This window comes from Camelus ferus, chromosome 8 (assembly GCF_009834535.1).
Source record: "Camelus ferus isolate YT-003-E chromosome 8, BCGSAC_Cfer_1.0, whole genome shotgun sequence".
NCBI classification, from domain to species: domain Eukaryota; kingdom Metazoa; phylum Chordata; class Mammalia; order Artiodactyla; family Camelidae; genus Camelus; species Camelus ferus.
The window spans coordinates 16245213-16257922 of NC_045703.1; the positions used below are offsets into that span (position 1 = coordinate 16245213).

Sequence of the window (12710 nt, forward strand, 5' to 3'; positions counted from 1 at the left end):
ATGTGGCCCATGTGGCAGGGCTGATTACAGTTAATCAGCGCTCTCGTTTGGACAAAAATCTTTGCCAATGAGGAATATCACCTTTCACGGGAGGCTGTCTCTGGAGATGCATGAGGACCGACACAGGGACAGGTGCATCCTCCAGGAGTTTACAGTCCGACACTGTAAACACAGACGGGCCCAATAAAACTGACCTGTTGATCAGGAACAGATAGTCATTAAACTCCAGCATGTGCCAGACACTGTGCTCAGTGCAGTTTAAGAAAAAGGAATAAGAACACACTTGAGCTGACAACATGGGGCAGAGAAGAGCTGTCTCAGCTGATCTCTGCCCAAATTTCAGATTTATGGGCAAAATAAATGACTGCTGTTTCAAGGCACTAACTTTAGGGATGGTTTGTAATGTCGAAATAGGTAACTGTACCATGCAGTTAATGTGTACTCACTGGTAATCATGCAAACCAAACACAATCTGTGTAGGGTCAAGCCATATGTGTTTTTGTGAAAAAGCTTGGATTCAGTAAAATTGCATCATAATTTCACACAAGGTTTGTGAGGAAAACAGGAATGAGGTAGACCACTTAAAACCCAGAGAATTCTGTAAAGAGAGCCTTTAACTAAGACAGTAACAATTCTATGTAAAATATCAGCCACAAGAAATCTCCACTGGCATTTGCACTTAGAATCACAGTGCCTCCTGAGCAGCCTTGTATCCTGGGGTTCATGCTTCCTTAAAGACATTTCTACTTAGAGTTGCACCAGAGAGCTGTACAAAGTGGGAAGCACAGAGGGTCTTGAGACACTAAACCAGCTACTTTTTGTACCAAAAAAAAGACTCTTCTGCAGAATGTTTCTTTTTTTTTTTAAGGTTGTCATATATTGATAAAGATGTCTCTTTAACTGTGAGGAATTTTGACCCCATTGCCTCAAAAGTAAACATTCTTGGAACTCTAAAAGCAAACCAGGAGGATTTCAATGTTTACTGACATCCTTATTTATCGATGACACACATGCTGATTGGCACTAAACACATAAACCTAGCAGAACAGACAGTATCAGTGGTCAGCCTGTATGCGGCGAATAGGAACCCAAACACTGATTATAAGGGTGCAATCCTCTGTCGCCATGGCCCCTTGTCATGGACGTGGGCCTTTTGACCTACCTGGTGCTGAGGGACTCTCAGGTCTGAAGCCTAGTAGAGCTGGCCGTCCTGTGTGGGCAGCAGTTGGTGCTGCTGTGGTCTCAGTGTCTTTCACCAGATCCACAGGAAAGGGCTGTCAGTGCTCTCAGTGAGACTGGGGACGAGAGTGGAGGGGAGGACACCGAGGTGACCTCCTCTTCAGAAGAGGGTGGTTTTATTGGAAACGCTGGTGGGAGCAAACCTCCCGGGTCGAGGATGACTTTCTCACTGGTCTTTGAGGTAGGGTCATAGATGGAAACCTCCAAGAGAATATTGTCATCTAACATAGATAAACTCTGTGGGGAGGAACTCACCAGGTAGACCGTGTCCTGCTCTGTCCATTGTCTCAAGCCTGGGTTGACCAAGAGGAAGTTCTGGGCTCAAAGTAGCATCCTGAAGAATGAATTTAGAAAGACAGATGTTAAGAAGGGCTCTGTATATGAGAAGGGCTATACTCTGTACTTTTTTTCTTCTCATTTAAATTTAAGCAAATCATTTTGTAGTTGACTTGAATCTATTGTGGATTCCGACGTAGGTTCTGGTTTTAGAAACATGCCCTGGAAAGAAAAGTGTGCAATGGATACAGTAGTAAAATTGGCTTCTTGGCTAATTGAGTCTGCCTGTGTAGGGTTAACTAGTAACCAAAATACTTTGAAACAGCGTCAATCACGTTAGAATTCATGAGTTCTTTCATTTAAAAAGAGAACAGAGCTTAATCAGCACTTCCATTTATGAACACCCCAGCGACAACATTCAGCATAAATTAAATGAACACAGCTTTAGATGAAATACAAAAATTATTACTGAATTCATTATTTTTACTTCCTATGACATTCATTTATACTTATGAAAACCCCATAAGTAAATAGATGGGTAAGACCTTAAGACTTAAGAACAAACTAAGTAACTAACATATGTTTACTCACCTATTTATTTTGGAAAGTCAAAGTTAAATAATATATTCTGCTTTAAGTGTTCTTTTCAGTTCATGAACATGTATTTGTTTCAACAAAAACAGCAAATCCTAACTAATTGAAACAAAGCTCTAACTATGTTGGAGGAAACTTTGAATTTAAGGATATTTGAAATGCAAGTTGCATTATATTTTATTAACACAGATACTGGAGGTGAGTAACCGAGTAGTAATAAACAGAAAAGAATTCTGTTTAGCATTGATTGCAAAGGAAATTTTGTTCTGTGTAGTCCTCAAGCTGATTTTTTTCTGGTGGAAGGTTTTGAGACTTTGTTCCTATTTGAAGAACAAAAGGACAACAAACTCACCTTTGTGATATCAGCAAGGAGTGTGGGCAGCACTGACGAGGTATCAGGATGGAAGTCTGGCAATGACCCAACAGTTTCTGAGAGTGAAAAATCACAAGGTTGAAGTGTTTCTTTCATTTTTTTTTTTTTTTTTTTTTGTGTGTGGCTGGGGCAGTAAAATAGGGCTGTAAAATGTGGCAGTAATCACTTCTTAAGGAGTGGTGGCACAAATCATCAAGAAACCAGCAACAAACAAGCTAATGGTCATCGATCTGAGTGATACACTGAAGCACAGATGCAAGGGGGTGTGTCTTGCACGTCTAGGGATGAGAATGATTAGTAAGGTGGATTTTTAGGGTGTTTAGTTTTATTCTACACATTTACACCAAGCAGGCAGGCTGACTGGCTACGCCAGTGGGGATGAAAATATAACTAAGGCGACAAAGAAAGAAATGGCTAGAATAAATCCCTGAGCCAAGGACCATTTGTGAGTCTTTGTGAGACCTACTTCTACCCTGAAGCCCGATTCTCAGATTGTCTCAAAAGATTTAACCAGGAAGACCAACCCAGACTGCCAGGTGGTCCCTGAGATGAGTCTGAAGTTCACCTTGCCTTGTCAAACCTAGCAATTCAAAAGTGAACCAAGATGATTTTAATGTTTACTGACATCCTTACTGACATGCCCTACATCTTGTCCCAAGGGACCTTGGTAACATTTTCCAGAGTTGAGTTTGACTATTCGAACTAGAAAAACAGGTCTGACAGAGAATGTTAGTTTCATGCAGTGTCACACTGCAAGGGCATTTCCAGGGCTTGTGGATTATGCCAGGAGTACTGGGTGTACTGAAAAGTTCCAGGATCCTGAGTTTGCCTGACTATCTGTTGGCGTCTTTAGCTCCACTCTCTTCTCTCCCCACTACTCTCTGCCCCGGGAGGTTGCCTTATATGGACTCTGTCAGGGGTTCCTTGGTCTCTGTCTTTGGGAAGTCTTAGATCATGAAGCACCCCTTCAGGCCAGGAGATAGCGATGAGGTCTTGCAGCTTCTAGCCCCAGGGAACTGTCCTTTCCTTTGGGCATTAGGGAAACCTTTATAAACAGTATCTTTATCAAACTCTTCTCAAATTATCCCACTTCGAATGTGCCATCTGTTTCCTTCTGAGACCCGACCAATTTACTAGATGAGGGAATCTGGGTTGACCAAAGGACACAGAACTGTTCCTGGGTTCATCTCTCCACCTGGGCTTTACTGGATGACTGTGCATGAGCTGGACTGAACTGAAGCTCTTGGCTCCCCTAGAGCTACTTTTGGTGCAAAGTGGTCACAAAAGGCTCATCAGATGAGACCCACGAGGGAGTGAGGAGAGACACAGATGATGCCATACATGATGTGTGTATCACAGAAATGACTGACTCTACAAGACCCAAGTTAAAATGACAGTGCCCGTGAAACATTCACGCCTCCTAGTCTCTCTGCCACTGTGGAATCACCAACTGACCATCCATGAACTGAATTGCCCCCACGTCCAAGGACTGGTCTTCCTCGAGCGCTCTGATGATCAGCTTTCTGAGTTCCAAAGCTGTGGGATAGATTTCCGTCTGCTTGTCCTCCTCCACCGTCCCATGGGGGTCTCCTTCACTTTCAATTTTGTTGGAATCAAAAGATAGGTGATCACTCGCAGAGCTTTTTATTTCTGCTTTGTCTCTCTTAAAGATGGCTGTGAGCTGCATCTCGGTGGAGCTGGACCTGTAGACAGCAGAGGACACGGGGCACCCAAAGCTGTTGTTACATGCCTTGTCGAGAGTCACTGTGTTGCTACAAAGCTTCCGGAAGTTTCAACCTCTTTCCTGATGGGCTCCTAAAGAATATCACACTTGAAACTAATTTCAATGTTTATCAGAAATTTGAAAGGTAGAAAAGACCTGACATATATTTTAGTTCTGAAATGGAAGGTTGGGATGGGAGTTAAGTCTAGCTTTGTGGAGGGGCTACTAACTGGATCAAGTGACCATAGGTTTTTACTTTAGTGAAAAAGTGTTAATTGTCAAGAGTTGCTGGTATTGACCAGTGTTTTTGGTGGTCTTATAAGTGCCAATCAGCAAGAAGGATGAATTGTCTTTTTTTTTTCCTACAAATAACCCCCTTATGAAGATCTATGAAATAGCAACGTGGGATAAAGCAGTGGAAAAATACGTATGTGTTGTAACCGAGTCAAAGCTTCAGTTCTCAAGGTTTTTCTTTTCTACTTTTTACAAGAAATATTTCTCCTACTTTTTTGTTTATTCTTTGGGGGGGAAGGTAATTTACATATTTATTTATTTATAACAATTTTTTTTGGGGGGTGAGGTAATTGGGTTTTTATTTACTTACTTATTTTTAATGGAGGTACTGGGGTTTGAACCCAGGACCTCTTGCGCTCTAAGCGTGCGCTCTACCACTTGAGCTATACCCTCCCCCTACAAGAAGAATTTCTTAATTAAAAAATGGAACTCTATATTAAACAAATCTTTTCTTTCAAGTTGCTTTAAAAATAACATCTTAGAAGGAAGATGTGAGAAAAGAGAAAGGGAAGTAGCTCATGATTAACTGTGTTTATTATTATACTTATTGATTCAGTGCCCTTTTGCAGATAAAAGTGAAATAGGGTTCTCTCTAGCTCTGTCCTCCAGGATCAGGTTTTCCTTTCTAGTTTATGCCATAAATCCACACGGAGGGATACGAAAACGTTTTAAAGGCCGTAGGAACCGATAATGCGTGATTTTGGCAGTCCTTCAGGTCACACAATCAATCCGAGTTTACAGTTCGTTATTTCACCAATTACAGGAACCAAAGCCGGATTCTTACTACTGAGCTCCCCAAGGTACAGGGGGCCTTCTCCCCATTCAAGCTGACCTTGGAACCAAGGGGCAAGTTAGTTTCTCTGCTTCATTCCAGACTTAGGCTGGTTGCACACACGAGTATGCGTTCAGACAGACAACTTCCCGTCACAAATGACATTTAAGGAATTGCTAAAACATGCTTGCATCACAGCTCTGTGTTTTTATGTTTTTCCTTTGAAAAGCTTTTGAGTTTTATAGAACACACTTCCGCTGATCAAGTTATTGTTCACCTGCTCATCTCATGCAGTGATTTTGATTTGAGAGTTCTTTTCTGCTACTGAGCAATTGATCAATTCCTCCCATTTAAATAAGACATCCATAAAGAGTCACTGGCTTATCCCAGGCTTTACATGTAAAAATACTTTGTAAAAGGTGAGCATGTAAATGTGTGGGGGAAAATGCACTATATTTCAGAACATTAAAAAAAGTTCAAATTACCCATCTTTTTCTTTCTTTGGTCTTCATTTCATCACACAACGGAAACATGCAAAGAAGAAAGAATTTTCATGAAATTTATGAAGACATTCAATGAATCATTTCATATACAAAAAATATTTCTTTACATTGTCTTCCATGTTTTGCCCAGAGCTTTGAAGGAAACATATGAATTGCCATCAGAATTTGGAAGGAAATTTTGAAAACCAAGTGGATCTCAGAAAGTAAACATTATTATATGATGTTTCTTATTGGGATTTGAGCCTTAGTTCAAAGATTACATGTACTTTTTGTCTTCTTCATAAACTCTTTGATTTCCTTATATTCCTTCTACAGAAGGTACAAATATATCCCATACATCTTAGGTGTTTGGTGATGGTGTCAGTAAGTTTTTTTTTTTTTTTTTTAACATTTTATAAATGGATTTCCCATCCCCTGAAAGGCATTAAATGATTAGATTATTCCTGAAGGTAACTGATCTTGGACGGGACCCTGGAATTGGTGTTTGTTGACTGATTCTTTTGCAAAGTGCTTTAACCAGTGAGCCTTGAGGGAACGGTACAATTCACCGTGGAACTGGTTGCAGGAAAAACAAACACCTGTTTACCGAGTGAGTGGTCTGTTAACAGGCAGTTTACATGCATCCTCATTTAATCCTTTCAACAACACAATCTCCATTTTCTAGATCAGGGAAGACATAGAGAGAGGGAAAGTTGTCAGCTGGAATGTGCCAGAGCCAAGACTCAAACCTTAGCCTGCATGACCTCAGGCCCAGGCTCATCTTGCCATCTCACCACCTGCTCATGCCTGAAAAAAGGCCATTTGGTTACCAGACTGACAAAGACATTTTGGATTTCTCAGGGCATATATAGGAATTTAGTTTAGAAGCTATATTCAGTTTTCTCACTTCACATTTCAAATGACAGTTGCTGACAAAGACATTCTACACATGTGATGGGATATGAGTTTCTCTTTCTGCCTGAGCCATGAATTCATCCAACTTTCATCCTTGGATGTACCATGACTGGGTGCACTCTGCTACTGCTTTCTTTACATGCAGGCAAAGGAGAATCTGTGACTCTCTAACTAGGGCTGCTCTGTGAAGAGAGACTTCCTGCTGTGCCAACTCAACCTTCATTCAGGGTTTGCCCCTTGCTTGTTTTCAGCAATAGTTTGCAATCCATGAAGCTCTGGAGAAAGGCCAGGCTTCCTGGCCCAAGACCCTAGTACTATTAATTTAAAAAAATTGTTTTATTGAAGCAGAATTGTCATTAAACACACTGCACCTGTTGCAGGTGTACAATCTGATATATTTGACACTGTACACCCACTAAACCATTGCCACCATCAAATTCATCACACCTGCAAGTGTACTCATGCCTCTTCATAATCCTCCCCTTCTGCCTCACTTTCCCCAAGCACCCACTGACCTGTTTGGTATCACTGTAGATTAGTTTGCATTATCTGGTGTTAAATGCAAATACAGTGATAACATACTCCTTTTTTTCTGGCATCTTTCACTCAACATAATTATTTTGAGAGGAATCCATGTTGTTTTGTATTCCAATAGTTCATTCTTTTGTTGAATAGTAGTCTATGGTAAAGAATATACCACAGTTCGTCTGTTGCTCTGGTGATAGACATTTGGGCTGTTTCCGGTTCTTGGCTAATTGAAATTAAGCTGCTATGGAGATCTGTGTACAGCTTTTTGAAGGAGGGTACCCTCCGACCGGATTAAATGATTGTTAATAGTTTCTCATATTTGCTTTAAGAGATAAAGCAACATTTCAAGTGGACCTTTCGCGGTTCATCTCTATAATTGTGTTAATAACTGACATCCTAACTACTTCGCAGTTGTGTTGAGAGAGTCAAATGTCACTGACAGAAACGTACTTGTTAAACTATAGATCAGGTTTTATGCAAATAAGCTGACAGAAAGATGATACTCCTGGGGTTTTAGGTCTTCTGTGGGGAATCTGGTCCCAGCAGAGAACAATTTCCTTCATAAAAAGTTTACTCGACAATATTCTGCACTGCTATTCATAATTAAAAGTTTGCCTCTCTCATAAATATATTGTTTATTGTATTCAGGGGTCAAAAATATTTTCTGGGAGACTAAGTCCATAATGGACATCATTGGGAAAATGTGATCAAATTACCTCGCAAAATTTCATCGCCTAACATTTTGGTCTTCTTCTGAAACAGATTTTTTTTCCTTATTGTTAGTTTCTCATTTATTTGAAGGGAGCGGATAACGAGCATTTGAGCATTCACCAAGGGAGCAGTTCCTATCATTTCCTTCAGCTTTGAAAAAAAAAAACTTGTTCTTTAGCTGCAGTGCTTTATCCAGAAGACCTTGCCGTCTATGCAGAACATTCTCCTATCACCTTTTATTTCTCTCTGTAATCCGTCTGGTTTCGCATGGACTACCGGGGAGCAGCCTCTTGAAATAAAAACTAATCTGCTTTGGTAAACTTTAAAGGTTTCATCTTTTGTAACTTTCACTGTTCAACATTTCCTTCCTCTGCAGTTACACAACTCAGAGGGAACGGATAGCTTTGAGAGAAATAAATAGGTGGGCCCCCCCGTCCCCATTATCCCCCTACTCCGCTCCCCCCGCCCCCCGTTCCTCGCCCCTCTTCCTGCGCCTCCCTCAGCTGCTCCTCCCCGCCCCCTCTCCAAGCTGTTCCCAGCGACTGTGTGGAGCTCTTTCGCTGTGGACCTTCCCGCTTTAAGACAATATTCTCCCATTTTACAAATCCCTCTCGGTACATGGAAGCTCATTCTTCTCACACCACGGGCTGATATATACCCTGTGACACATTCAAAACAAAACAAACGAAACCAAACAAAAGTATGACCTCACCTGTAGATGTTTTGAATAAAGAGAATTTAAAAGAAAGATGCAGAAATTCTTGACCCAAATCCTGAACCCACATTAGAGTGTTGAGATGCTAATGGAAAAAGACCTGTCTGTAGGAGAGCCGTGGGAACATGATGGAACCCTGAGGTGGCGGGGTAATATTTGATTTCATGTCTTCTATTTAAAATTTCGGTTTTATAATTTTTGCAGGGTAATACAGGACAATGGTCCAGACATCAAAATGATATAAAAGTATGGTCAGATATCAAAGTGATATAAAAGGTACTTCCATCACTAGCCCTGTCCACCTAACTCCCTTACCCCCATAGGTAAGGTACGCCCTTTTTGTTAGTTTCACCTGTCTCCCTAGGGTCACCCTCATTTGCTTAAATGATGATGATATTTAGCATTCGGTAGGAAACCAGGCAATCAGACACCAAGGTAACTAACTGCTACTTTTTTGGATCTGTGTCTGCTGAGGGGTTTTCCTAGGAGGTTCGTTAGTGACATTGCCAAGGACAGCAGGTGAGCTCTCTGCAGAGAGCGGTGTTTCTGACTTGGGAGGGAGGAAGCAGTAGGGCTCCTGCGTTACCCCTTGAAGATCACCCAGAGTCATGTTCTAATTAGACAACCCCTTTATCTGAAATGTAGTCAGATTTCAGGATTTGGCAGAGCTAAACAACTGGGGAAAAAGGGACTGATAATCCTCATGACATTGCTTTTAAGAGAGGACAGGGAGAAAGTAATTTAAAAATTGAGGAGAGCCCGATTCTCCTCCTTACCTAAATCCTGACACGTGGATTTCTTTGAATCCGGGAAGTTTCTTAAATACCTTTTCCATCTGCAGAAAGAAAGAAATGTATGAAATACTTTTTGGTTCTCCTGGGTCAGATCTTACTTAACTGCAAGAGCCTAAATACTTCTGAAGAGTTAGGGGGAAAAAATGAACGTGCAAAACTGAAGCAACGGCTGAGGCCAAACTCTCTGTTCTCAGTGATTTCTGAAACCCAGAGGAAAGTGTTCTGTTACTTATTTAAAAGCTGTAATTGGGTAGCTCTGACTTGCTTTAATGGTTATTTTACATAACATATGAAACAATTTTAAGATGGTACTTGGAAGAAACTTTTTTTGGCTACAGTATTTTTATTTCTACACACAGAGTAATGATAATGTTTTCTGAATTGAATTAGATGATTTGAAAAACATCTGAAATGTCAAAGGGATTGTTTAAGTCAAATTGGAGGCTGTACCTAAATAAAATGGTAGAAGCACACAACAGAGTAGTAATATATATCAAAAAAGAAGCAGACCCACAGATCCAGAGGACAAACTAGTTCCCCAGATCTGTGGTTACAGGTGGGAAGAGGGAAGGGGGGAGGGGCGAGGTAGCGATGGGAGTTAAGAGATATAAACTATGATGTATAAAATAAGCTACAAGGATCTATTGCACAACACGGGGAATATAGTCAACATTTTATAATAACTATAAATGGAGTATAACCTTTAAAAATTGTGAGTCACTTTATCGTATACCTGTAATATATAATATTGCACATCAACTATACTTCAATTGAAAAAAAAGAATGAAAAAACAAACAAACAAAAAACAAACAAAAAAGAAAAAAGAATGGGTAAAAAAAAGGTATAAGTCAACTCTAATCTTATCATATTTGCTCTTAGATTTATGTGGACTTCACAATACATTTTCCTAATTTGACATTGCTAATGCTGGGTAATATCAGCATGTTTTACCGTTGCAGGACTCAGTTACTCCCCAATCCACGACGGTCTGGCTTCAGTCTCTGGGTTCCCCCAGGAGGGACAGGTCCTCTCCAAACCCAGTGGCATTTTCCACTCCTCCACAGTGTCCCTGCTTTTCTTGGGTTCTTCTTCCATCTCTCAGGCCACTTCCTCAGTCTGCTTTACTCCATCCTATTTCTGTCCTCACCCTCTTGTTTAACTAGAAGGTTTCTGCGGGTTGGCATCCTCAGCCCCCTCAGTGCACTCATGCTCCCATTTAGTCAGCGAGCCCCACTTGTGCGCCCTATGCTAGGCTCTGGGCTCACATCGCCTTGGAAGCAGAGGCGGGTGCTGCCCATTCAGCTCACTCGTGGGAAGGCTGGGTGGTAAGAGAGACCACGAGGAAGTGATGTAGTTCACAGTGAAGTGTGGGAAGGGAGAGCAGGATGAAAGCGAGGCTGAAGAGGTGAGCAGGGACTTGCCCTGTTCTCCCTTCCCTGTGCCCGCTCCCCTCTGTGTCTCCTTGGGGATCTCGTTTTCTCCCATGGTGTCAATGATCGGTGAGACACAGCTTGGAGTTCTTCACATGAATACCCCAACTTTGCCACTAACTAAATATGCCCAAACCGGAGTCAGTCTCTTCCTTCCAAATCTGCCTTTCCTCCCACGCTTTATCTCAGTCAGGGTCACAAACGCCATCGTCTTCCATCCAGAGAGCCCAGTGTCCCTACATACCTTCCCTCTCTGCTTCTCACATGCAGTCCCCAACTCCTGTTGGTCCAAGTCCCATAAGCCTCTTGTTTCCACCATGTTCTTCTTAGTCCCAAGACAGGCACACCCTTCCTCCCTCCCCTTCAACACTGCTGAAATGGTTATCTGGATGTGTGCATAGGGGAGGGAGGAGAAATGGTTTTATTGGGTGTGTTGGAGTTGGGGAGAAGGAGGATGTCTCCTTGACTATACATTTTGTTTTTTAAAATTGAAGTACAGTCAGTTACAGTTTATCAGTTTCTGGTGTACAGCACAATGTCCCAGTCATGCATGTATATACATGCATTCATTTTCATATTCTTTTTCATTAAAGGTTATTAAAGATACTGAATGTAGTTCCCTGTGCTGTCCAGAAGAAATTTTTTAAAATCTATTTTTATATATAGTGGCTAACATTTCCAAATCTCAAACTCCTCAATTTTTTCCTTCCCATCCCCTTTCCCATGGTAATCATAAGATTGCTTACTATGTCCTTGACTATAGTTTTCCCCCAAGTTTATCATTCCGTATCTGTTGCTCTTCACTAAAAATCCTTTAATGGGCTGCACTGCCTATTGAGTAAGGCTCAATTCTTTAGAATGGCATTTAAGACCCTCCATCAAACACCCCATCCACTCCCCACGTGCTTCACCATCTGCCTTCCTGCCATCATTACCCCCTTGGCCAGTATTGAGTCCTCAATTCACACTAAACTAACCCCTGTGCCTTCCCAAAGACAGCATGCACTCCCTCCAGACTTCCATGACTTTTTTCCCTTTAGCCCCCAATGCAAAGTCTCCTACCTTCTACTCAGTGACTGCCCCCTACCCTTGCCATCTTTCAAAGGCAGCTCACATATTTTCTCTATTGAAAAGCATTTGTAGCTCCCCAAAGGCAGGCTGTTATTTCTTCTCCCTACTGTCCTAGAACTCACAGCCCTTAAAACGGTGTATGAGGTGCCCACTGTCTCCCCCACTGAGATGCTGCTTCTTGGGCTCAGGGCCCCTCCCAGTACCTAGCGGATGGCCATCCACGTAGCAGGGACTCAGCAAATATTGTTTACTCCAGCTGAGGGCATCTTTTCATTCTCTAAACTCATCAATATGCCACTGCATTGTCACTGTATCTAAAATTACTGCCGACTCCACGTTATCTATGCCAAGGACTAGAGCAGTGATGCACAGATAATCCCCGAACCACTTACCTTGGGCTCCGGAGTGCATCATGGATTTTTTCCCCCCAGCAGACTGATTTACCATCTAAATTATATTTTACTGCACTGATATTAAAAATGGTTTTGTTTCCTGAGTGTATAACAACTGCAGCGATGAAGGCAGCTCAGCTTTGGGGTGATAAGAAGAGAGCTGTGTATGTTGAGTTTAAGTATTGGTTTTGCTACTTTCTAGCTCCAAAACCTTGGGTTGATTCCTTAATCTCTCTGCATCTCAGACTTTTTAGCCAAAATGGGATATATTGTAAGGGTGCTTTAAGGGATAACTGGTAAGTGCCCGACACACAGTGAGCAGAGAGTGGGTCATACTGAATTATTTACTGACTTAGTCTCTGCTGGATTACCAGCTCTGGATGGTTCCTTACCTCCTCAG

The 12710-nt window shown here is 41.7% G+C and overlaps 1 protein-coding gene and 1 non-coding gene across 2 annotated transcripts in view; both read right to left on the reverse strand.

Annotated features, from left to right (window-relative positions):
- Positions 1 to 12710, reverse strand: part of IMPG1 (interphotoreceptor matrix proteoglycan 1) — a 101386-nt gene that overhangs the window by 46945 nt on the left and 41731 nt on the right. Inside the window, 5 exon segments of the mRNA XM_032485438.1 lie at positions 1495 to 1573; positions 2462 to 2538; positions 3938 to 4185; positions 5757 to 5777; positions 9399 to 9457. Of these exon segments, the coding sequence (XP_032341329.1) occupies positions 1495 to 1573; positions 2462 to 2538; positions 3938 to 4185; positions 5757 to 5777; positions 9399 to 9457 (484 nt within the window).
- TRNAS-AGA lies at positions 4820 to 4892 on the reverse strand. The gene has a single exon. It is a non-coding gene; the product is annotated as a tRNA-Ser (tRNA).